The sequence below is a fragment of the Ailuropoda melanoleuca genome, chromosome 10 (genome assembly GCF_002007445.2).
Source record: "Ailuropoda melanoleuca isolate Jingjing chromosome 10, ASM200744v2, whole genome shotgun sequence".
Taxonomy (NCBI): Eukaryota; Metazoa; Chordata; class Mammalia; order Carnivora; family Ursidae; genus Ailuropoda; species Ailuropoda melanoleuca.
The window spans coordinates 72,367,802-72,394,853 of NC_048227.1; the positions used below are offsets into that span (position 1 = coordinate 72,367,802).

The 27,052-nt window shown below is 37.2% G+C and overlaps 1 protein-coding gene across 1 annotated transcript in view; it reads left to right on the forward strand.

The window, feature by feature from the left end:
• RNF217 (ring finger protein 217) overlaps positions 1–27,052 on the forward strand; it is a 137,128-nt gene that overhangs the window by 59,986 nt on the left and 50,090 nt on the right. Inside the window, exon 4 of the mRNA XM_034670775.1 lies at positions 24,085–24,318. Within this exon, the coding sequence (XP_034526666.1) occupies positions 24,085–24,318 (234 nt within the window). The remainder of the gene's footprint in view (positions 1–24,084; positions 24,319–27,052) is intronic.

Consider the following 27,052-nt stretch of genomic DNA (forward strand, 5'->3'; position numbering starts at 1 on the left):
AGAGAGAGAGAGCATGTGTGCTCGCACACACGAGCTGGAGTTGGGGTTGGGGAGGAGCAGAGGAAGAGGGAGAAGCAGACTCCCCGCTGAGCAAGGAGCCCGTAGCTGGGCTGGATCCCAGGACCCTGAGATCATGACCTGAGCCGAAAGCAGGTGCTTAACCGACTGAGCCACCCAAGCATCCCAAGTTTTCTATTCTAAAGTGAAGTATTAGCTTGAATACTCTATCAGATAATTTTGCTTGCATCTACTTCTATTGTTAAACATTTAAAAAATTTAATTCTAAGGTGGATTTTCATGATTTCCAGTGTCTCATGTTTAATGATGACTCTTCCTTCCTGTCAAGTGCACAGCACATTGTTAGTGCTTATTTGATGGTTAAGAATAAGTGCTCATAATAACTACAACTTACTTTACCTTATTTTGAAACTCTGTTCTAATTGTGTTTTATGTATTTGGTAATACAAAACATTGGGTGTTTATGGCTTTTAAAATTCTGTGCATAATTAATCTGATTGTCAGTATCTGTCTCTGAATACCTCTTACAGATGTATGGAAGACCACCAGAACATTTAGTACTAATACATACATTTTCTGGACTACTTTTGTCACCAGTATTCTGCCTTGCATTTTTTTAGGATATAATTGTTATGCAACATTATATTAGTTTCAGGTGTACAACATAATGATTTGATATTTGTATATATTGTGAAATAAAGACCACAATTAGTCTCGTTAACATCTGTCACCCCACATAGTTATAAATTTTTTCTTGTGATGAGAACTTTTACGATTTAGTTTCTTAGCAACTTCCAAAATACAATACAATATTGTTAACTCTAGTCACCATGCTGTACATTATATCCCAGGACTTATTTATTTTATACTTAGAAGTTCATACCTTTTGACAACTTTCATCCATTTCACCTACTACCCACACCCTGCCTCTGACAACCAACAATCTGTTCTCTGTATGAGTTTTTTATTTGTTTGTTTTATTTGTTTGTTTGCTTGTTTTAGGATTCCAGTGTAAGTGAAATCATACAGTATTTGTCTTTCTCTGTCTGGCTTATCTCACTTAGCGTATTTCCTTCAAGACCCATCCTTGTTGTCCCAAATGGCAAGATTTCTTCCTCTTTTATGGCTGAGTAATATTCCTGTGTGTGTGTGTGTGTGTGTGTGTGTGTGTGTGTGCATACACACCATGTTTTCTTTGTCTATTCATCCAGACAGAAAAAGATAAATACTATATGATTTCACTTATATGTGGAATCTAAAAAACAAATAAAACTCATAGATGTAGAGAACAGAACAGTGGTTGCTAGAGGGCAAGGAGGTTGGGGGCTGACAGAATAGTTGAAGGGGGTCAAGAGGTACAAACTTCCACTTAGAAAAGAAGTAAGTCTTGGGGGTGTAATGTATAGCATAATCAATAATACTGCAGTGCATATTTGAAAGTTGTCAAGAGAGTAAATCCTCACAGTTCTCATCGCAAGACAAAAAAAGCATCACTTTGTAGGATGGTAACCAGACTTGACTGTGGTGATCATTTCACAGTGTATACAAATATTGAATCATTATGTTGTACACCTGAAACTAATGTATATAATGTTATATGTCAATTATACCTCAACTTTAAAAAATCAGTAAAAAAATCCTTCTTTCCCTTAATAAAAAGAAGAATGCAGCTAANTGTACACCTGAAACTAATGTATATAATGTTATATGTCAATTATACCTCAACTTTAAAAAATCAGTAAAAAAAATCCTTCTTTCCCTTAATAAAAAGAAGAATGCAGCTAATAAATATAGGAGGAATCATAGAACTAGAAGTACCACCATTTTGCAACCCCAATGCAATGTCTTATTGATGGAAGCATCATCAGTGGACGGTGCAACCTTTCGGTAAAGTGTTGTTGGGGAACAAAATATAGTCATACGGGCAAGTGTCAATTACAGGTTACATATTAGTTATAAAAGGAAAATGTACTTTTCCAATAGGGAGATCTGGAAGACATCAGCATAACCAAATGATGAAACTTGTCATTATCAATCACGTGTAAATAGGAAGTATGCGGTTCTTGATTCGACACCATGGGAAGTAAACATCTTAAAAAATGTTTAACCCAGATTTATTTGAGGGAAATAATGAATAATTCTAGATGTTAGGGCATTCTACAAAACAACTGGCCTGAATTTCTTAAAATGCTAGTGACAAATTAGTTTTCTGAAATTTGAAGGATTAAAAGAGATGAAAGAGAAGGGACAGCCAAATGAACAGTATGAATCCTTGGTTGGATACTGAGTAATTTTTAAAAATCAGTTAGAAATACTATTTTAAGGACACTTGGGGAAATATGAATATAGGGTGTATATTAGGTAGAAATAGTTTATGTATGCTAAGTTTCCTGATACAATGATTAGATTGTGATTAAGTGAAAGAATGTCGCTATTTTCTTAAATGGTTAAGGAAAAAAAAATAAGGTGTGTGTGAGAGAGAGAGAGAAAAAGAGAGAACAGAGGGGGTGTAGAGAAATTTGAGATATTTCAAAATTGAAAGCTGGAAGGAAACAATTTGAGGGATAAATTATGCCATGCATTCTTTAAAAAAAAAAAGTGCTTTAGTAAATTCTTTGCCAATACAGGAACCTAGTGAAGATTTTGATTTTGCAAAAGAAATGGTGAGAATTCAAGGCAATCGGCATGTTTCCTACAATGTGGCATAGGTCTCAGTTAAATGTTATGAAAATATGCAATCCAATAGTACTGAGATACCAAAATGAAAATCTCTGTAGGTTGCTAATTCAGGTGGATGCCCCTTTCTTTTCCTTTGAGAATTGCCTGTTACCATCTGTTTATTGGGAAAAGAAAAAGAAATCCTCTGCTAAAATAATATACATTAAAATAATAATACATTGCCATTTTGCATATCAGATTAAAGTCTCAGCTTGCTTCTTGGCTCAGCCAGCTTTATGAGAACTGCACAGTAAACCTGGACAAGGACGATACGTGTCGTGAAGGCACTCCACCTGCCTCAGAAGCTGAGTACTGTCCTCTTTCTGTTGCTCTTCACAGGCTGCTGCCGGTAGGTTTCCTGTGCCAGACTTCCCACCATCAGCAGTACTTTAGACAGAGCTGTTTATCATGAGGATAAACAGCTACCAGAGCAATTAAGAGACACCCTCTGGCCTGGGGGCAAAGTCTGCCAAGGCTTTGATTATTCTATTTCAATTTATTTCAACAAACAAATACTGAGTGCTTACTGTATGCAGGGCAGGGTGCTGGTACTCCCTAGGATACCAAGATAAATAAAATGTGGTATGTGCCTATGAGAAGTATGTATTTCAGGGAAAGAGGGCTTGAGACAGCTACATCAATATCTATTATTAAAAGGTAGAGAATGAGAAGTGATTTAAGAGGCAGACAAACAATATCCCATGAGCTTCTGGTATTCAGAGGTCCCTTGGCTTTTTGGTGCTATCATGCAGCTCTTTATTAAAATGGAGGATTGAAGCCCAGTCATCCAGATGGTTTGGGACATTTACAGAACCATGATTCATAGATGTGAGATCTGGTTGTATTTTTTTTAATTGCCCTGCTTTCTGATGTTAATTATTGCAAATAGGCTGCCAAGCAAACATCTGCTCAAGGTTGGATTCTGGATCCAGGCTTGTTGCTTTGGCTGAGCTTGCTGGAAACTGTTCTTACTTCACATGGAATATTGTATAATCTCTATAAATATTGCATAGTATGTATAGAGCACCAAACTATCACAGGTCAGTACATGACTAGAAGACTTACATAAAAGGAGAAAACAACAAGTGAATGAACCAATATATATTAAAGCCTACAATTAGTAAAAATAAATTTTATACCACATGCTTTAAAAAAATAAAATTGCCATTTTTGCTTATCACATTAAAGGCAAAAATTTTGGAGGTTTTTTGTGTTGTTTTAGTTAGTTGTTTTTTTTTTTTTTAATGATGGTGCTTATCAGAGTAAGGTGTGGTAAAATGGTTACTATCATGCACTGTAAATAAATACAGCTTTCGGAAAGCAGTTTGGCAGTATGTGTCAAGCATCTTATAATAATCACACACTTTGATCCAGTAATTTCAATTCTGGGACTCTATCCTAAGGAAATAATCTGAACCACAGAAAAAAGCTTTATGCAGAAACTCATTCATCACCACATTATTTGTGATAACATAAAATTAGAAACAGCTCCCACAGGTTATCTGTGACTCCCCCACTTTCTGATATATCATACAATATTCAGAAACAATGATTAGATGACAACAACATGGAAAATGCTCTTGTTATATTATGTGGAGAGGCAAGATACCAAATTGAATTTAGAGTGATGTAGGATAGATATAGCATATTCTAGAAGGAAATACCTAAGTATGTTAATATTGGTCATATTTGGATAAGACGAAGTCTGATATTTTCCCTTTTTCTGTTTTCCAAATTTCCTTTACAAAATCGTGTATAGCTACACAAACTCAGTTGCCCTCTGAGACTGCCATGAGATGCCTCCCCACACTCCAGGCCCCCAGCATGACTGACACCTGTTCTTCTAGTTTTAGCAAGTGAGACCCCAAACCAGATCTACTTGGTTTAGAGGGGAAAACATTTCTAAGATGATACAACAGATAACATTTATATAGTTCCACTCTATATACCAGGGATCCAGTGAAATTTTGGTCAACCAGTAACACTTTTGACAACTGGTGCATTTAAAAAATAATTAAATAATTTTTAAAAATAAAAAAAAAAATCAGTGCTCTTGAATGGGAGCAACTGAGGAACACTTTGAAGGACTTGGACTAGGAGGAATGGGTTGACTAATCAAAAAAGCCAGAAGCACTTCTTTCCCTACATCCCAGCCCTTTTCTTTCAGTTAACACGTTGGATACAAAGCTGAGGTGTAGCAGCAAAGAATGTGGCTGTTCCGCATAAGGGAGGCTGGGCTTCTGGCCTGTGTGAGGTCTCTACCCTGGTAGTTATGATTGATCATTTCTATCTTCTTGGAACTACTGATAAAGACCAATTAGGCTGTCACTCCTCTCCCACTCCCAGAACCCCTTAAAATAGTCCAGAACAGGACATCAGTTATTCTAACTAAAGGCCACTTTATACACTAGACAGAACAAAAATCACATTTCCTCCCCTATAATAGATGCTATATTTGGACTAATGGCCCCAGGTTCCCCATATTCATCTGTATTTCTGCTTCCTGCTTGACCCTTAGCCTTCTGTGGCGGGAGACTCATCACCTGATCGTTACCTAGAAAACCAGCACTAGCTATATTCACCTCTTTTTAATTTCGACAAATGCTTATTAAGTACCTACTCTGAGCCAGGTGGTGGGGGAGCTATTTGAGATGTACAAATAAATAAGGTGCAATTCCTGCCCTCAAAGAATTTATAGAATAATGGGAAAAGCAGTTACTCTGGAATGGGATAAGTAAAATGGCTGCTAGCACAGGCTAGCTACAGGTGATTAAGAATCATATGATGCGGTTTGGAAGGATTAGGAAAGTTTTCCAAAAGAGTTTGACACCAAAGCTAAGACCTGCAGTGTTTCAGCAAGAGAAGTGTGTGTGAAGAATGTCCCAGATAGAAGGAACAGCATGTTCCAGAGGCAAATAGAGTGTGACTGGGGTGTAGTCTGCAATGGCAGGGAATGGCAATCGGAAATCCAGGAAAATAGTCAAACATGAATTGGAGCTTTATTTCACATACTAGGGAGTTTTCATTTTATCCCAAGCACCAGCGTATTATTGAAGTATTTTAACTAGTGGATTATCATGAGCAGATTTGTGTTTTAGAAAGAGTACTCCCAAGCCTGGACTTAGTGGCAGTGGAAATCAAGAGAGGTAAACAATTCTCTGAAATGTGAATAAAGTAGAATTTTGTTAATTGATTGGTTGAGGTAGAGATGGTGCAGAAGAAAAGTCAGGAAGAAATATTTTGTTTTCTGGTTACTGTTCCTTTCCCTGTGATAAGGAACACGAAGTAACGTGGGCTGTCAGGGGAAGACGGGGAGATGAAGATTTCTTTTAGACTGAGTTTGAGGTATTTGACTGGAGACATGGGAATTGCGTGTAGGTATCAGAAGCTCGGTAGAGAGATGTGGGTGGGCTGGTTTACATGGGGAAGCCTCAGCATATGGGTAGACTTGAAACCATGGTGGTGGAGGGAGAACACTCAGATCAATGAGAATAATCTGTTATAAACAAAACCTTGGAGACTCAAGAAGCTCTAATGGATAGACATAGGAAGAATCTACAAAGTGGAAAGAAGAAAGTATCAGGAAACAAGAGAGGGTGATACACTAGGGGTCAGAAAGGAAGCAGAGGTCAATAGTGTCAGTAATGCAGAGGAGGCGAGTAAGATAAGGAGTCACAAAGGCATTTAGTAACAAGAAAGTCATTGGTAATTTTGTAGAGAGAGACTTGGAGTAGAGCTGTGAGACAGATAGTTGTGGGTTTTTAAATGTGGACACAGAGAAAAGAACATTAAATATCCTTTCAATTAACTTGGCTGAAAATGGAAGGAGAATAAGATGCAGAGACTAAGGGACATGGAGTCCTAGTGACTTTTTATTTTGTTCTGCTTTTATGATGAGAGAGACTTGAGCATGTTTATATGCTTGATTGTCTGAAGTTACCAGAGAAAGCTGAGGTCCCTGACAAAGCATGTAGAAATATTCCTCTTGAGAAGCTTGAGAGGTTCTGCTTTCTACCAAAGAGGAAGGAAGGATGGAAGAGAATGCACCCCTGATGTGTGGGGAACAAAAAGTTGAAGGGTTCTCAGCTGACCACATCAGCTTTTACCCTGCCAAGTGGGAGGTGAGGTTATTGACTGCATGTGTGTCAGCCAGCTGAAAGGGAAGGTTGAGGGTGAGGCCTTGAGGAGTGAAAATTAGAAATGGTTCATAGGTGAGGTGACCCAGAGCCACCCAGAGAAGGGCTGCTGCTCAATGATGACAGCACAGATTGGCTTGGAGACCATCTGCTTGTTTACAGCATTGCACCTGGAGGAGGCAGGTCAAGGTTAGACTGCTTCTGTTCATGAAAGTATCATGTCTAGAAAGGCATTTACTGGTTCTGATGAAGCATTTAAGAATTCTCAGTGGCCATTAGCAACATGGCATTATTATTCAAGTAGCTAATTTTGCCAAGTCTAGGTAGGCATCTACAGGGGCATAGTGACCATGTGTCCAGACTCTGGTAGTGATAAGGTTTGAATTAAAGCTTCAGTGTTTTCTTTCTGTGTGACCTTGGGCAAATGACTTACTCTTCTATGCTTTGGGATCCTGGTAGGGTCTTTATCAGGAAAAAATGAGGTGATTGATAGAAAGTGTTTACTACAGTACCTGGCTATTACACATTCAATAAATGTTAGCTGCTGCTATCATCGTCATCATCATCATCATGAAGTTCACTGTGACAATACCAGAAGTTTCTAGAAAGCTTACACTTTAAACCTTTACTGTAGGTCTGGAAGTGACCTGGATAGATCAAACCAGCCACAGCATTCCTTTAAGCCAAAACCTAGTCCAGAGCAAGGCTCAAACTCTCTTTAATTCCATGAAGGCTTAAAGAAGTGAAGCTACGGAAACAAAGTTTGAAGCTAGCCGAGGTTGGTTCATGAGGTTTAAGGAAAGAAGCCATCTCCATAACATAAAAGTGTAAGGCTGTAAATGCTGATGTGGAAGCTTGCAGCAAGTTATCCAGAAGATCTAGCTAAGATAATGAATGAAGGTGGCTATACTAAACAACAGATTTCTCATGTGAATGAAACAGCTTTATATTGGAAGAAAATGCTGTCTAAGACGTTCATAGCTATAGGAGAGAAGTCAATGCTTAGCTTCAAAGCTTCAAAGGACGAGTGGACTCTCGTGTTAGGGGCTAATGCAGCTGGTGACTTTTGGTTGAAGCCAATTCTCATTTACCATTCCAGAAATCCTGAGGCCCTTAAGAATGATGCTGAATCTATTTGCCTATGTTCTATAACGGGAACAACAAAGACTGGATGACACCACATCTGTTTACAACGTGGCTTACTGAGTATTTTGAGCCTTCTTCTGAGAGTTATTGCTCAGAAAAATAAAGATTCCTTTTAAAATATTACTCCTCATTGACAGTGCACCTGGTCACTCAAGAGCTCAAGATGGAGACAGAAAGATTCATGTTGTTTTTATGCTTGCCAACACAACATCCATTCTGTAGCACATGGATCAAGGAGTCAGACATTTCGACTTTCAAGTCTTATTATTTAAGAAATACATTTCCTAAGTCTATAGCTGCCATAGATAGTGATTCCTCTGATGGATCTGAGAAAAGTACATTGAAAACCTAAAAAGGAGTCACCATTCTAGATACCATTAAGAACATTTGTGATTCATGAGAAGAGGTCAAAATGCCAACATCAACAGGAATTTTGAAGAAGTTGATTCCAACCCTCATGGATGACTTTGAGAGATTCAAGACTACAGAGGAGGAAGTAACTGCAGATGGATGGAAATATCAAGAGAACTAGAACTGGAAGTGGAGCCCGAAGATGGGACTGAATTGTTGCAAGCTCATGATCAAACTTGAACAGTTAAAGAGCTGCTTCTTACTGAATTGCAAAGAAAGTGGTTTCTTGAGATGGAATCTACTCCTGATGGAGATACTGTGCAGACTGTTGGAATAACAACAAAGGATTTACGATATTCCATCAACTTGGTTGATTAGGCAGAGGCAGGGTTTGAGAGGACTGACTCTAAGTTTCAAAGAAGTTCTACTGAGATCAAACAGCATACATACTCTAGATAAACCATTTGTGAAAGAAAGAGCCCATCAATGTGGCAAACTTCATTGTTGTTTTAAGAAATTGCCATAGCCATCCTGGCCACAACCACCACCACACTGATCAGTCAGCCGCCATCAACATCGAAACAAGACCTCCACCAGCAAAAAGATTATGAGTCGCTAAAAGCTTAGATGATAGCTAACATTATTTATTTATTTATTTATTTAAAAAGATTTATGTATTTATTTATTTATTTGAGAGAGAGAGCAGGGGGAGGAGCAGAGGGAGAGAATCTTCAAGCAGACTCCCTGCTGAGCACGGAGCTTGACTCAGGGCTCAGTCCCACGACCCATGAAATCATGACCTGAGCTGAAACCAAGAACCGGACACTTACCTGACTGAGCCACCCAGGCACTCCTAAAACATTTTATTTTTAAGTAATCTCTCCACCCAACGTGGGGCTCAAACGTACAACTCCAAGATCAAAAGTCACATGCTCAACCAACTGAGCCAGCCAGGCACCCATATCCACTCATATTTTTAAAAGAGATTGCATTACTCCTAGAATAAGATCCCTCCCTACTTTGGAAGTATTAAAATTCAAACATAAAAAGAGCAGGCAGTTTTTTGAAAACATATATATTCTTTTTCTCTTTTCATATTCAAATATACTTTAACTTTGTTTCTGGGAAATATAAAGGAAAATTTGGTCACTCTGCACTAAACAGTGTTTTATACTTGGAAATAATGAATAGAAGCCAGAAAGAAGGAATTATATTTTTCTTTATTGAATCTAAAAACTCCAGGTAATGAACATGCTATTCCTAGAACTGGGTGGACGGTGCACAAAGATACTTTGTTTTGGCATGAAAAGGCTCTGTTGAAATTGCTCTTTTTAAGTTAAAGAACTATGTGAACTTGGTTTAACGTCTAGGAAAGCATTGATGCTTGCCAGTACTGAAAGACCAAAACCTGTAGGAAAAAAAAATTAAATGGTTGTGAGTAAAAATACAGAACATGTAATTTTTAAAAGTGTCAAACTTGGACTATCTTCAAGTTTACAAGTGGTATTGTAAGGAGTGATTTTGTTGTTCTATTTGTTCAACAGTTTTCAAGAAGAAAGGTTTTTGGATTTAAAAAAAACCACACATAACTATTTTGACATCAGCTCCAGGAAAGGAACATTGCTTTCTGTGAATTAGCTTCAATGAGAGCAGCACTATGTGGGCGGGATACCCAAAGGGTTTAGTTTACTTAGGAAATGGCTGTCTTCTCCGCTGCACCCTACAGAGGGTTAGGGGCAAAGCCCAGAATTCACTATGCAGTGGGGTAGGATTTAAACTAAGACTACCAAGATAAACTTAACGTTCATTAATTCAGTTTTGAATTTACCCATAATTCTCAAGATCCTGTCGTTTTCAAGACCAACCCGAAGTTTTGGTTACTGGTTTTGCTATCAATTCTGGATCTGCTTATGCATAAAAATTTTCTGTACAATCAAAATTTTAACAAAAATACTGGAGCATTAAATAAAAAAATAATTCCACAGCATGAAAAATCAATTTTGAATGATTCCTTCTTCTCCCTCACTTCATGCTTTTTCACATATACTTTTACATACTTACCTAAATACAATTTTAATGCTTCCTTATCCAACAGTATCAATTATCTTTTAAAATATTTTTCACATTTTTTTCTATTTAAGAAATAGTACAGCCAAAGCTACTCATTGAGATCCTTTTTATTCTTCATAGTTTAACTAAAATACCTCCTTTTCCATGAACAGTCAAAGCCAGTTCTCCTTTTTGCTTCTGTGCCTGAACAGTGGTCATCTATGCCTATGTTTATCTCCCCTTATAAGCTGGAAGCTACTGGAGGGTAGCAGTTTATCAGTCTATAAATTCTCTCCAGTAGGTGGTAGAGTGCCTTGCCCAATGTAGGCACTGAATGAATAATTGGGTATTGAGTTGAAACTAATCCATAGAGTCATTTAGAGCAAAGTGTTTTACAAAGAAGTTGAAATGAGAAGAAATGAGCAAAACCATAGGAGTTTCATGCCTATAAAAAGAAGGAAGTGGCAGTACTAATTTCTGATGAGGTAGAGGTAGAATTTAAATATAAAAACGCCAAATAGGGAGAAGACTGTTTACGAAGATAACGTCATAAGCTTGTTTGCACCAAGAAACACTGCAGTTAAGTATGTAAATCAAAAATACATCAATGAGAAGTACATAGATAATTTGAAAAAATATATAGTAAACAACTTTAATACTCCTCTTTCAGAATCAAATTGAGTACATAAATAAATTAATGAGCCCATAGAGGAATTAATGCAAACCATTCAAACTGGGACTTACTAGAAATCTGTATAGAATCTTACATCTCTTGATTAGAGTAAAAGATGCTAATGTCCCAGAAACATTTTTTTAAAGTATGTAATTGGCTAGAAATAAAACCTTAATATTTTTAAAATTTAGATTTTACAGACCACTTACTTTATTCGTAATTAAGTGAAGGTGAAAAATAGTAGAAAATAAGTTACCAAAAAATTTTAGCTGCATAGAAATTAAGTAACACTTAAAGAGGAAGTGAAAACAGTTAATACACTGCCTAGAAAAAAAATGAAGAGAGAACATTTCATTCCAAAATTTTTAGAACCTGGTAAAAACTATTCATTACTAAGGTATAAAAGCAGGAAACAAGGGACTAAGGAATCATCTTAAGAAACTAGGAAAAGGGGGCTCCTGGGTGGCTCAGTTGAGTGTCTGCCTTCGGCCCAGGTCATGATTCCAGGGTTCTGGGATCGAGCCCCGCATTGGGCTCCCTGCTCCGCTGGGAGCCTGCTTCTTCCTCTCCCACTCCCCCTGCTTGTGTTCCTTCTCTCGCTGGCTGTGTCTGTCTCTGTGAAATAAATAAATAAAATCTTAAAAAAAAAAAAAGAAACTAGGAAAAGAATAGCAAAATGAACCAAAAGAGGATAGTCCTAAACATAAAAACCCAAAAGAAGGAAAAGAAAGATGGGGGAAAAAATATATATATATATATATACACACACACAAAGGATAAGCCCAAGAGCTGGTTATTTTAAGAAATACAAGATTAATTCTTTTAGGAGCCCAATTTAAGGATCAAAGAAAGTAAAAGTAGACAAGAAAGAAACAAGGTGAGAAGAACAGATGAGATGAGAAAAGAGAGAACATCACAGAGAGAAAGAGGGAGAACAGAGAATATTCTGTTGCAGCAGAGGGGAAACCTGGGGAATAAATGCTTTCCTAGAAGACATACCCTAAATTAGGTCCTCTATTGTAATTGACCTGTTCAAATTTTCAACTTCTTCTTGGCTAAATTTTGGTAACTTATAATTCCTGAGAGGTTTTTTTCCGTTTCCTTTCTTTCAGGTTTTACTGTGGTTGAGGATAATCCTGTTTCCCCAGGGGCCAGACCACACCTGAATGATGGCTTTGGTTTCTGGGTGGTATTCTTTAGCTGAGAAAGCTAGGAAGAAGAAAAGATTTCAAACGTTATATGAGGAACAGTTAGAGAAGAGGGGATGTTTCCCTGGGAGAAACAGCTGAAGGGACATGATAGCTGTCTTCAAGTGTTTGAAGACCCCTTACCCAGAAGAATGGGTAAATACCTCCTATGAGACCTAGGAGAAAATTAAAAATATCTTGTGTTCAGGGAACAATTTTGGGGAGCTACTACATTGCTCTTCTAGGCTAACATGACTACTTTGCAATAATTTTCCCTGAACCTATTAGCTTAAATAAGCCCAAGATTTGAGTCAATGGCTCTACTCTGCCTACTCCTAAATCCTCAAAATCACCTATACTTGCAGTTTTTGCTTTCTTATTCACTTTTCAGAGTTGTTAAGAGAATTTACTATGATTTATGGAAGGGCAAAATAGTTTTCCATAACTAGACCACCAATGGCTTTTGCTTTTACTTGCTTTTGGCATTTTAAGATATTTAAGCATATTTTGAAGGTCAAGAGAAAGAAACCAATGAGGAGGGAGAGATAAAAGTTATAAAAGGTTACTTGTGGATTCTGTAAATGTTTCAAAGCTTAAAGTTGTTTCTAGTCTCTGAAATTTTCACTTGTTTCTTTTTACTGAAATTAAACTGGGTAAAAAAATAAATTAAGTCTTACCTTCCCCACCACAGGATTGCTAATTATTACTCTGGAACTAGATCAACTAAAAATGCCACTTCCTGTTTATTACTATGAACTATATATCCATATTTCCACATCTATGTGTCTGTATTTCCACACTTTTGGTGTAAATCTGTATCTGTGTTTCTTATGTACCTCAGCATTCAGTCCTTTTTATTGGAATACAATATATGCATGTAGTTTCTACTTTATTTATCTTCCTTTAAATATATACTTTTGGAGGAAGAACACTGAATTATAAATGAGAATACTGAATTATGAATTATGAATGGTTGCAGGATTTGAAATGTTCTCAAGAAATAAGCATCGTAAGAGTTTTTAATTTCTTAAGTGAATTTTGTGAAATACTGTTTTCTAAATATCAAGGAAGATAGATATTAGCCAATTTTTATTGAGTTTTCCCTGTCAGGTACTGTTCCAGGTATTTTTTTTTTTAAAGATTTTATTTATTTATTCATTCGACAGGGATAGAGACAGCCAGCGAGAGAGAGAACACAAGCAGGGGGAGTGGGAGAGGAAGAAGCAGGCTCATAGTGGAGGAGCCTGATGTGGGGCTCGATCCCATAACGCCGGGATCACGCCCTGAGCCGAAGGCAGACGCTTAACTGCTGTGCCACCCAGGCGCCCCTGTTCCAGGTATTTTGCACTAATTAACTTATACAGTCCTCTAAACACCATGGTTCGGTTGGTATATTACCATCCCGGTTTTACGGATGCAAATGCTGGATGAGGGAGAGAGTAAGGGACTAGTGGTGAGGCACAGAGCCAATCTGAGTCTGGAATCTGCACTTTTAACTACTACATTCTACTGATTTTTTTTAGCTAGAGCTAAATCTTTGGAAAGCTTAAGTATACTGTCTGTCTTTTTGTAAGTTAGAGCCTGCCTTATACTTACACAATTTTAGAGACAGCAGGGAACCCTAAAGGTGAATTAATGTTTCCAAGAGAGTTGGTTGTGTGTGCCCCTGAAACTCAAGGACACTCAGACACATAAACAGCAGCAGAATCTTGCCACTGATTTCCATGTGGGGGGTCCTTTTTGTAAGTTACCTGCTTAGTATCTTTATATTCTGATTGTAAGAAACTGGAATATCTTAATTAGATTAACATAATGATGGGAAAATCAGAGTGGATAACATGTAAACAAAGAAAACTCAAAATTTTTCTTTTAGAAGTATTTCCCTCTCTAATAGTGTGACTAAATATCTAGTCTATTCTAAAATTTCTACCTTTCAAAAAGTAAATTTTGTCATAGTTAAATGAATATATGATTTGTGAACTTGTTCTGTTCATCTGAGCACATATTACATATACATTTTTCTTTCAGTCTAAATAGTTCATCAGTACGTTGTTTTGAAAAATCCCTTCATATTAATATTCATTACAGACTGATTAAAATTTGAAAGTTATCCTCTTAAAGAATCTATCTTTAGGATTTATCTTACTGATATACTTGCCCACTTGTGAATAATTTACATCTAAGGGTATTCATTGTGGCATTATTTGCCATAGCAAAATATATCCTAAAAAATAATCTAAATGTTCAACAATATGAGAAATAAGGCTGGTTATACTACAGTGGAAATCTAGGAAGTTAATTAAAAACAAAAACCAGGGGCGCCTGGATGGCACAGNTGGCACAGCGGTTAAGCATCTGCCTTCGGCTCAGGGCGTGATCCTGGCGTTATGGGATCGAGCCCCACATCAGGCTCCTCCGCTATGAGCCTGCTTCTTCCTCTCCCACTCCCCCTGCTTGTGTTCCCTCTCTCGCTGGCTGTCTCTATCTCTGTTGAATAAATAAATAAAATCTTAAAAAAAAAAAAAGAAAAAAAACAAAAACCAAGGAAGCCCTTCCTATGTGATATGAAAATATTTCCGCAATATATTGTCAAGTGAAGAAAACAAGGTGATTGTTATTTGCTAATATTTGGGTAAAAAAGTNCCCTCTCTCGCTGGCTGTCTCTATCTCTGTTGAATAAATAAATAAAATCTTAAAAAAAAAAAAGAAAAAAAACAAAAACCAAGGAAGCCCTTCCTATGTGATATGAAAATATTTCCACAATATATTGTCAAGTGAAGAAAACAAGGTGATTGTTATTTGCTAATATTTGGGTAAAAAAGGGACAAAATACATATATTTGCATTTCTTATATGTGCTAAAACATTTCTTGAGGGAAACAAACCATTTGGTGGGATGGATAGAAAAAAAGTACAGTTAAAAGGGAGACTTGCTAATTTTTATTTACTTTATATTTTTTGGTTTTTGAGTTATGAGAATTTCTGACCTTATATTCAAAAAGCTGAATTAAAATTTAAAAGTTTTTCTTAAATTAGTAAGGGAGCAGGAAAATTTGGGTGAGAAAAAAAGAGGAAAGAAGTTTAACATAAACAGGTGATGGTGTATAGAGAAACACTGCTGCATGATTGTAGTTACAATTTTAACTATTCAAACATTATTTTACTGACTCTGTAAGTGCTATGAGAACTCAATTAATTCCTTTAAAATTACATGTCATTGTGGTGTTAATGTTCATTCCCCTGATAACTCATGAAGTTGAACACACTTTCATGTTTGTTGGTCATTGAACATCCTCCTTTGTGAAGTGCCTTGACTACTTTTCTGTTTGGTTGGTTGTCTTCCTTTTTCTTATTGACTTGGAGAGGTTCTTTATATATTCTGGATGAACAAAACCTTGTCTTTGCATATTGCAAGTATCTTCTCCCATTCTAATTTACAGTCTCACTCCCTCCACAGTATCTGTTGGTGAACAGAGGGTTAAATTTTATATAATCCAATTTATCAATTTTTTGTGGTGAGTATTTTTCGTGTCACATGTAAGAGGTGTTTCCCTTTCCTGAGATCATGAAGATATTTTTCTTGATCATCTTTAGAAGTTTTATTGTTTAGTCTTTTATAATTATAGCTACAGTCCACTGGGTTTGAGGTAGAAGTCAAGACATATTTTTTAAAGGATATTTCAGTGACCCAGGACAATTTATTGAAAGAAATTATCCTCCACATTGCTCTGTAATGTCAATGCCTTTATTGTCCATACGCGAGTCCTTCTCTTCAGTACTCTTGTGTTCTATTATTTTTCATTATCCATCCTGATCGATCTTGGTGCTAGTGTGAAACTACTGCAATTACTGTACCTGGTGATTCATCTTAGATCTGGTAAAACAAGTTCTACGACTTTGTTTTTCTTGATCAGGAGTATCATGACCAGGGCACCTGGGTGGCTCAGTGAGTTAAGTGCCTGCCTTCAGCTCGGGTCATGATCCCAGGAGGCTAGGATGGAGTCCCGCATTGGGCTCCCTGCTCAGCAGGGAGTCTGCTTCTCCCACTGCCCCTCCCCTTGCTCACTCTCTCTCTCTCTCAAATAAATAAATAAAATCTTAAAAAAAAGGGGGGGGTGTATCATGACCACCCATAAGTATTTTACAGTCAGCTTGTAATTTTGAACTTTTTCCTCAAAAAAAAGAGAAAGAAAACTGCGGGAGATTTTATAGATAAAAATGACTGAATTTACATTTCTAACGTATTGGAACTTCCAATTCAAGACCTTGATATATCCCTCCATTCATTTACTTGTTTTTATTTTCTCAAAAATGTTTCAAATATATCTGTGGGGTAGTATTATTCATCTTTTGTTGGGTTTATTAATACTTCATGTTTTTTATATTGCTATAAATGATATTTCTTAAATATTATTTTCACATCACTTGTTACCAGTTATAGAAATACATTTGTTTTTTGTGTAGTTGACCTATTCAGCAAATTTGCTAAATTCACTTTTTAATCCTAATAGTTTATCTGTAGATTATTTTGGGTTTTCTGCATATGTAATTATGCAATCTGCAAGAAATGGAGGATTTTAGATCTTCATTTCAGACTGTTTTATTATCACTTCTCTTCTCTTCTTGCATTGGTTATGAGCTCTAGTCAATGCTGAATAATGGTGGCAGTATATACTTGATCCATTTCCAATCTCAAGAAGAAAGTTTTCAGTATTTCACTATTGAGTGTGATGTTTATTGTAGGTTTTTTAAATAAACACTCTTTATCATTTTAATGAAGAGTTTTCATCTCTTCCCAGTTTGCCAAGATTTTAAAATGAATGAATGTTGAATTTGTCAAATACTTTTCCCCTTTCTATGGAGATAATCATATGATTTTTCTCCCTTATTAATGTGAGTTATACCAATTGATTTTTGAATGTTAAACTAAACTTGTATTCTTACAATAAACCTTCTTTGATCAGGATATATTACCTTTTTCTTGTATTGTTCAGTTTGGTTTACTAATATTTTGTTTACGATTTTTGCATCTATGCTTATGAAGAGATTGGTCAGTAATTTTCCTTTCTTGCAATGTCTTTATCAGATTTTGGTATCAGGATTATGCTGACCTAATAAAACAAGTTGAGCAGTGATCCCTCCCCCCACACCCGTTTCCCTGTACTCTAAGAGTAGTTGTGTAATATTGGTATTATTTCATCCTTAAATTCTCAGTAGAATTTACCAGCAAGGCACACGGGACTGAAGTTTTCTGTGTGGGAGTATCTTTCTCTGCTCCTTTTTTTTTTTTTTTTAAGATTTTATTTATTTATTTGAGAGAGAGAGCACAAGCGGGGAGAGGGACAGCAGGAGAAGGGGAGGAGAGCAGAAAGAAGCAGGGAGCCTGATGTGAGGCTTGATTCCAGAACCCTAGGATCATGACCTGAGCTGAAGGCAGACGCTTAACCAACTGAGCCACCCAGGCGTGCCTCTCCTCTGTTGCTTTTAAGATACTTTTCTGTGTTTGGTACTTGGCACTTGTACTTAGTGTGCCTAAGTGTGTTTTTCTTTGTATTTATCTTGCTTGGGGTTGAGAGAACTTCTGGGATATTTGGCTTGATGTTTTTCATTACTTTTTTTTTTTTTAACTCCAAGACATCTAGCACAATGCTCTGTAGTTTGCTGTTGAGTAAACAGAAAAGCATATTTATCAGTAAAGCAGCCACTTTCCTATAATCACTGATGATAAAGTCATGCAGAAATCCATGAACCTGAAAATGAATCTGCTTCTATGGTGCTCCACAAAGTAATTAATGCACAGAAAATGCTTAGAACAGTGCTTGGCAGGATGCCTGCTTGGCTCAGTAGGTAGAGCATGGGACTCTTGATCTCAGGGTTGTAAGTTCGAGTTCCATGTTGACTGTAGAGATTACTTAAAAAAGTAAAATCTTAAAAAAAAAAGAATGGTGTTTGGCATGTAGGAGGAGCTGTGTTCGTTTTGTGATTGATTGCTTTTGTTGTGGTAGTCTCTTCTCCTTTATCATATTAACACATTCCATTTTTAAGGAAAGAAGAAATTGATATCAAGTGAACAGAAGTAGGAGGCACCCTGTAAACTATTATGACCAACACTTAAAAACAAGATCAAAGTCATTAGCCATACCTTTGATAAATCGAGCTTTGAAGTCCAGTTTTAAACATTCTCTGTCCTTTTCTTTGGATGATTTAATTAAGCTGACACTTTTTCAGAAGCTCCTTCTCACCTGTGTCACTGAATTACTTTTGAGTTGTCCCAAGTGGCAAGTTAGCCTTTTAGCTTGAATGTTAAGGAATAGTAGTGTCGCTTGGAGACACTTGGAGATTGTTTTAGCGTTAAGTAATTTTGTCTTACAAAAATAGCTATGTTTTTGTCTAGAAGAATTGGAGAGCATATTTTTCAGTGATATAAATACTGGTATTAGCATTGAACAGAACATAAATGTAAAATATCTTTGGGGGCAGCCGGGTAGTGCAGTTGATTAAGCATCTGACCCTTGATTTCGGCTCAGGTCATGATCTCGGGGTCTTGAGATCGAGCCCCACGTTGGGCTCTGTGCTCAGTGCAGATCTGCTTGAGATTCTTTACCCCTTTCTCCCCCTCCCCCTCTGCTCCTCCCCTACTCTCTCTCTCAACAAATAGTTTTTCAAAAAATTAAATATCTTTGTTTTAAGTATATTAAGTACATAAAAGCCTTGAAACAGAAGTTTGATGACACGTTATTTGAACTATTAAATTGATATCAAAGAATTATTGTCATTTGAGGAGATATTTGGTATCATGGCTATGTATTTTAAAGGACTGATTTTCTTTAGATCCATGCTGAAATATTCATGAATGAAATGGCATGATGTTTGCTATTTGTTTCAAAATAATATGGGAGGACCATATGGGTCAGTGCACAGAAGAAATAAGACTGGCCAAGAGTTGATGAGTGTTGATACTGGAGAATGGGTACTTAAGGATTTATAATATTAATCTGTTTACTTTTGCATATGTTTATGATTACCCTAATAAAATACGTTTTAAACAGTGGGTAAGATATTAAATGAATTCGTATCATCGAATCATGATTTGCTAGAAGACACTATCAAAAATTTGATTGCTATATTCTGAAGTTCCACAAAGGCAAGATTCATAGCTTAGGTTACTTTATATCCTGACCTGTATCTTGTAATATTATAGGAGCTAAATGTATGTTTTTTGGATGAATTAATGAACTTTATTCTTGTTGTATAATAAATTTGTAGTGAATCCTTTCCAGCAAATATCACGTATCCATGTAAACTGTATTTTATTAGACACTTCTCAGTGAGTAACATTGGCTCATCATTGGATTGTTCAAGCCAAGATCCTAGAGTTTTCTCTGCTTCCTTCCTTTACTTCATTTTCAATGTCTGGTCTATCACCAAACCACATGGGTTCCACTTCCAAAATGTGTCCCGTATCTGGCTACTCCTATCACCTAGTTCATCATCCTTCATCGACTGTCTAGAGGGCTGAAACAGTCAGACGCTACTGGTAAGAAGAAAAGTACAATCCCGGTCCTGTCATTCTCCCAGTCTCCACTTTTGTCCTTCTACAGTCCATTCTCCAGGAAGAGCCTGAATGATGTTTTTTTTTTTTTTTTAAGATTTTATTTATTTATTTGACAGAGAGAGAGACAGCCAGCGAGAGAGGGAACACAAGCAGGGGGAGTGGGAGAGGAAGAAGCAGGCTCATAGCAGAAGAGCCTGATGTGGGGCTAGATCCCATAACGCCGGGATCACTCCCTGAGCCGAAGGCAGACGCTTAACTGCTGTGCCACCCAGGTGCCCCCTGAGTGATGTTTTTAATGTCAATCAAGGTATGTCACTCCACCTCATAAAACGAGTCAGTGATTCTTGTTGAATTTAGAATACAATCCATAACTTCCTGTCACAGCCAACAAGGCCTGTGCGCTCTGGCTCACCTGGTGTGCGTCTCAGTCACTCAGTTCTGTTCTGTGAACACAAGCCCATCAGACACCTTGTGCCCTGGGGCCATGTCCTTGCTTCTGTTGCCTGGAGTCTCTTCCCCAGTTTCTCTGCATGGTGGGCACTTTAGTTCCCTGTTCAAGTTCACACCTCCTCAGAGATCCCTTCCCTGATGTGTGGTTCCCTCTAGCACTGACTAGAATCTGCCTGGCTTATTTACTTGTCACACATTTCCTGCAGAGAAGCTCTGTGTCCCTCTCCCCTCGTTTCCCCAGAGTCCACCATGGTGCCTAACTTGTAAAAACCACATTTCATTGAAATGTAAGACATGGCCAATTGTAAGATGCAGTATTACATTATGTGCCACCAAGAAAATAAAAACTGCAAATTAAACTATGGGACACAGCTAAAGATAATAAGACAATCCTGACTTTTGAGATATTAAAATGCCAAAAGCCTATGTCCTTGAACTGGTGAAGTACATATCTTGTTGAATAAATAAATGAATGCGCTCTGCTTAATCATGATTATTTATTTGGTGGTGATTTTTTTGAGGAACTTATTCTGAGAAAGAGAGATATGTAGAGGCCAAGAGGTTGTAGAGGTCATGAGTAGCGTTTTATTATGAAAAATGAGATATTGTTAGTATGAAGAACTATGAGTAATTCAAAGAACTGTATGAGTAATTTTTCCAAACTGCCAATTGCTAGCTTACCAGCAATGATTCAAATTTTGTAGGTCCTGAGTGGGCCATAAAACCTGAATTCTCAGCAAACCCTTTAAGAGACTCAAGCAGTTGTCCTGGAGGTAGATTTAGACCCTATAATTGAAAAGGAAGGACGACAGAAAAGATGGGGACAGACATAGATTGGGAGAGAGTTGGTAGTGGGAATATGAGGAACTATGATCATATTGCTTCTATCTGCTTAATAAAATAGAGATCATTTGGTTCAGTGTGGTGGGGTAGAGATTTTGGAGCTTTCCGAAAGAAGACAAGGTATGGAGTGGGCAAAATGCAGAGAGTTAGTGTGAAGAAATTGTGTGTTCTGTGGAAATGGATAGGTATGTGGGCAGATTTGAAAAACACTGAGGAAGACAAGGTCCTCTGGTTGGATGTTAGATGGTAGGTAATACCCAATGTGGTGTGGTAATGAACACTCACTGCTGAAGGAGTAACAAGAGAACTTGCTCCCTTGAGCTGCTTTGGATTATTCTGGTCCCTGAACTACATTCCATTTCTTTAAGACCTGACTATCCCTGGGTAGCTCTGAACTTACTGCTTCCATTGTTATCATTTGTATGGTTAAAATAAATTTATAGGAGAGGGAGGCCAGGTTAAAACATTGACCTGGTAGCAAAAAATTTGGCTCTTATCCCCTAAAGTATGCTGCTCCCCAGTAAATAAGAATCATTTGAAATGGCCCAAGGGAGCTCCTTCTATGTGGAATGAAAAGAAATTGTTTTTCACTTGCTGAAAACTGGAGTGTTGTTTTTTTTGTTTTGTTTTTTTTTGTTGTTGTTGTTGTTGTTTTTTTATGAAAACATCCAGACTTTTAGGATGGCTTCCTGCTCTGCCCTCATGCTCTGATCCCAGTTCATCTGTATGCCCTTATCTTCCTATACTCTGGCTTTGTTGTCCAGTCTTCCTGATAATCTCTCAGTCCCTCTAACGCTGTCATCTTTTGGTTAGGATGCATGTACCTTAGGGCAGTATACATTTGATCCAACTAGGAGGTGGAGAAAATACGGAGCACCCCTGCTGTCGTGTGCCTTATTCTCTTACTTCCAAGCCTTTGTCCATGCTGTATCTTCTGTCTGCTTGAAACACCTTATCCTTGTTTGGCTCAGTCCTACTAATCTTAAGATCTCACTTGAAACCTCACTTCTTCCAAGAAGCCTCCTCTGAACCTCGAAATGTGAGGTTACCAAGCCTCCCCCATATCCTCTCTTGACACCCTGCTCTTGCCTGTCAGGCACTCACACTCTGTATCATGATTACTTCTTTACTGATGGGCCCTGCAAAGCTTCAGTGCTTAATCCACCTGGATCAGAATATTAAAAGAGGCTTGGTAAATGTTGACAGAATATTAAAAAAGGAAATATTTGTTAATTTTTTTAAAAGTTGCAAACGCTTCAGTAACCCAGTTTCTAATAATGCCACACATGTTCTTTCTGTCTGTTTAAAATCTTCTGTGGATTTATGTCTTGAGCTATAACTGAAAACAATGTATTATAAAACTTCATTGAGTTTATAATAACATTTCATAACTCTAACAAGTGTAATAATAAAATCTGATGGCAGCTATAAGCAGACATCATAAAAGTAGAAAAATTATTTTGGGCTGATATTTGAAAAGCCTCCCTAGACTGTGTTTTGTACAATAATAGTATGAAATTATGTAGCAATTGAACTTTCCGCAGGTTTGATCCTAAGAAGGAGCTTTATCTAAAGCCAGACTCCTTCATTCACTATCAGTCTGGCTCATGTCCTTTGCTCGTATTAAATGTATCATCCCATGCATCCTTCAGCCTGTGGCTTCTTAACTACCTATCCTCAAGTCTACGCCAGATAAACAGCAAAGTTAAAAGATAAGTTACTATGATGTCAGTTGTGTGTTAAATTGCTCTTTGTGGTGATGTTTTTCTTTTCCCAGACAGCACAGCTTTTCCCCGACAGCACAGCTTTTCCCCATTTCCCCCTCAGTTTTCACAGGGGCTTTTTCTCATTAAGGTCAGTGTGTTTTGCGCTCTCAGAATGTCAGGTTCACCCAAGTGAAAAAGAAACGTTTAGCATTTTTGCCATTTGGAACTTTCACTGCCTCCCTTTGCTGTATTAGGATATGCAAAAAGAGGTTATGATGCCATGATACATAAATACTATGAACACTTCTTATTCACTACTTGTGGAAAACATTTATGAAACTCCTTAATTCAAAATGGTTTATTTTCTTCATCTTTTAAAATTTAGTTGTGTCCACATTTTGTGCTTTAATCTTACGTTATAATCTTTAATGCTAACCTTATCTAGAATCCCAGACCAAATGCTAAATGTAGCATTCTAGCACATCCTTCTCCTCTGTCCTAACCTAACTCTGTGGTCCTGGGAAGAAATTCATTTTATAAATGACCTCAGTTGTAGCCAGGTCTCATATGGATTTTTTTAAAAAACCAATGTGATTGGTGTAATTTTCTTACTTGTTCCTGTGATTCTGATGACATAAAAAACTATTATATGTTCATTGCATGAAAGACTAAGGGAAACTGAGGTTATCACTGCAATATTTTTAAACTACTAGGTGATATATAATACATATATATATATATATATATATATACACATACACATATACACACACACACACTTTCAAACCCTTTTTTTCCTTTAAAGTAAAGGTGCCCTAAGTTTAGTGCTGAGGTACTCTGTAGTTAGGTTGAAAAATCTGAATCACCTCTTCATCCTAGTGGTTCCTTTAGCTGGCACATTGTCTGAATGCTGTCTTACCCTTCGTTTTCCAGAAGGATGGGATGATAATTTGCTTCTTTGGTGAGCCTATGGCTTAGGTCCATTTAAGTTCACAAATATGATGACAGAGTATGCTTAAACATGCTGTGAATCATTTCGGAGACTTTATATAGTGGTTAATTATCTTGGTCCTGCCTAATGTAGGTACCAAAGTGATTACCATTTATTATGTTAGAAATCCTGAAAAGTGATGGATAATCCTTTACTGTAATCATGAAATAAGCAATAATATATGAAAAAAAGTGAGAAGAGAAAGTTAACCAGCGCCTTGTTTTTTTTTTTTTTTTTTTCTCCCATGTGCTCTTTCACACAGGTACAACTTGGCCAAGTAGAAATCAAATGCCCTATCACAGAATGTTTTGAATTCCTGGAAGAAAGAACAATTGTCTTTAACTTAACACATGAAGATTCCATCAAATATAAGTACTTCTTGGAACTTGGCCGTATTGATTCCAGCACCAAGCCATGTCCTCAGTGCAAGCACTTTACAACCTTCAAGAGAAAAGGACATATCCCCACCCCTTCCAGATCAGAAAGCAAATACAAAGTAAGCATGTTCACCAGAGTTGTGGGTTAGATGTCACATGATGCCAAATTAGGCCAACTTGTGGTGGGCATTAAGTGGGCTTCCTTCCCTTACCGAAGTCTAAGGTGAGTATATATTGGCTGTGATACCGAAAATACGTGGTTTGGGGAGGCTGATGATCAGAGAGCACTCTTGAGGATTTAATTAAAGTTTTTCTTTGACTTTAACCATGTTTAAAAATCATTTAGCAGCCTAATTAAATGACTAATCTTTTCAAGTAACTGGCACTGCTATTACTAAATATTAAGTAAATACTGATCCTTTTTAGTGTAAGCTTGGCTTTTTTTGGTGGACCCAATGTGAATCTCCTCTGGTTCCATCTATAATAAGTGAAAATAGTATAAAATGCTATTCATTCATGTACAAAATGCCGGTGTAAGCTAGACCGTATGCTAAGTTTGGGGGGTTCGGAGGCAAATGTGACGTAGTCCTTGCTCCAAAAAGTCTAACGAAGGTGAGAGAGATATCTGTTCTACAATGACAGTTCAATATGATTAGTCAAACAAACAACAAGAACCCCACTACACTTGTGCTTTGAGAACACTGATGGAGGAGAAGAGGCTAGGATGTGAGGAAAGACTTCTTGGAGAAGATGCAGTTCTCCAGGCAGATAACAGATAAACAGAGAGCACATCAGAGCAAAGAATGAGTTAAGTGCGCAGGCCCTGAGGCTGAGACAGGCGCTGGAAACAAATGCTTGATGGGCTGGTGGGGAGAAAGCCAAGGAGAGCGGCCGGGCAGGTATTTAAAAGCAGATCGTGTTGAGTCTTACCCTGGGCTCAGAAGTTTGAATTTAATTCTGTAGGCATGACAGAAAGATCATTCTTGCAGCATGAGTAGAGGAAGTCACAGGAGGACCAGACTGAAGGCGGGGCAATGAGGGCAGCAAGTGCGGGAGCTAATCCCTGATTCACAGCGCTGCTGTCCATCACCATCACTGGGGGTCTTTTAGACAACCAGTGCCCCAGGCCCACCCCTCGACAACTGTCTGGCACATGTTTGAGTGTCCCTGGGTGATGCTGGTGTGCGGCGGAACTGGGAAGCGGGAAGATGATGAGGCCCGCCGTGGCGGTAGTTTTTCATCCTTGTCATTGCAGCAGAATGGCAGGAGGAGGTGGTTTCAAAGGCTGTTTGAAGTCCTCTCCATTTAAGGTCTTTGCCCATGTTCCGGTCTTGGAAGCAGTGGTGGCTATGGTATTCATTCTGTAGCTTTGAGGGACTGTGGTTTAGCAAGTACTTCCGTCCGCGGGTTGCAATGCTGAGCTACGGTGGGTTAGTCAAAGCCTCTTAATGAGTAACTGGGCTTTGAAATTGCTTGACTCTCATAGTTAATTATTTTATTTACCGTCTTTGTGAAGGCTATAGACTCGTAACTAGCAGGAAACCTTTTTTTTTTTTTTCTTCTCTAAAAATACATTTTGGAGGTTGCCAAACTGTATAACTAAAATAATACACTCACAGTGATTTTGAATACTGACTTAATAGCAATAGCATAGTTTTATTTGACTCTGTATATTCTTAGGTTAAGTTATTTTTATTCCAATTTTGTGTCGTTGATGTGATCAGAAGTGACTAGTTTTAGAAGGACTACTTATCCCATGACAGCCTATTTTATTTTTTTCTAAATTATGTTTGGAATCGTTTATATAATTTATTTGTTTATAATATATATATACACACAATTAATACACATTTATAAAATATATGTATATATAAACTCAGACTGTACTATTTAGGAATTTTGGTATTTAAAACATGTATGCCTAATTGAGTCAGAGTGGAAATCATTCAAAAATATATTGTTCTTATGAAATGGGTTAAAAGATGTAATTTAAGGTGCAATTATAGCTATAGTAAAATTTTATAAACTTCATTTCATCCCAAATCACCAAATCATTGATGATGAGCATTATTTATCAGAATGCACATATTGAGAGTATGTAAAATATATAAAAATTAAAAATATAAGATCCTATATTTATATAATTTTGATTGAACCAAGGGCACCCTGGTAACATTTCCCAATGTCAGGCTTCCTCCAATGTCCATCAGTTGGGTTGTAAGTAAGAAGAGACGTAGGGGGCAAATGGATCAAAACCTCAAACCTAGTAAGTTCAGTTTTTTACTTCTGATGAGCAAAGGAGAAGGAAATTTGCTTTGGGGACAGGAGAAATTCAACACAAAATAAACGTTGTTGATCATAAACAGTTGAAACCCTTGGTAATGGGTGAGGGATGAAAATCTCAATATAAAGTAAAACTATTAAACAGCTTTCAAGAAAAATATAATTACCACAAAATTTGGGGATGATTACTGTTATTACTCATCTTTATTCTTATAGAAGAGAAGATCTCTAACAGAAAAGGCAAATAGTCCCCCTGTTTTATATAGTACAAAGTTCTAGGGATAATTCACACAATTCTTGAAGCAAAGATTTTTACTATTTAATATAATGTTTATATAGCATTTTTCATCATTAAACTCTAAGCTCTTATGTTAACATTATCTACTTGATTTACATGTCCATACCTGTCTGAATAGTATAAGTGGGAGAGCTCAGACATGGCTGCTTCAGCAAACCAACTGTGACTTTCATGATTATAGTATAGCACCCTACATTGAGACTATGATCTTTGTTCTTTGTGGTAAATCAATGGCTGTTTCTCAGGTTTGCTCTATTTTTAAAAATTCTGTT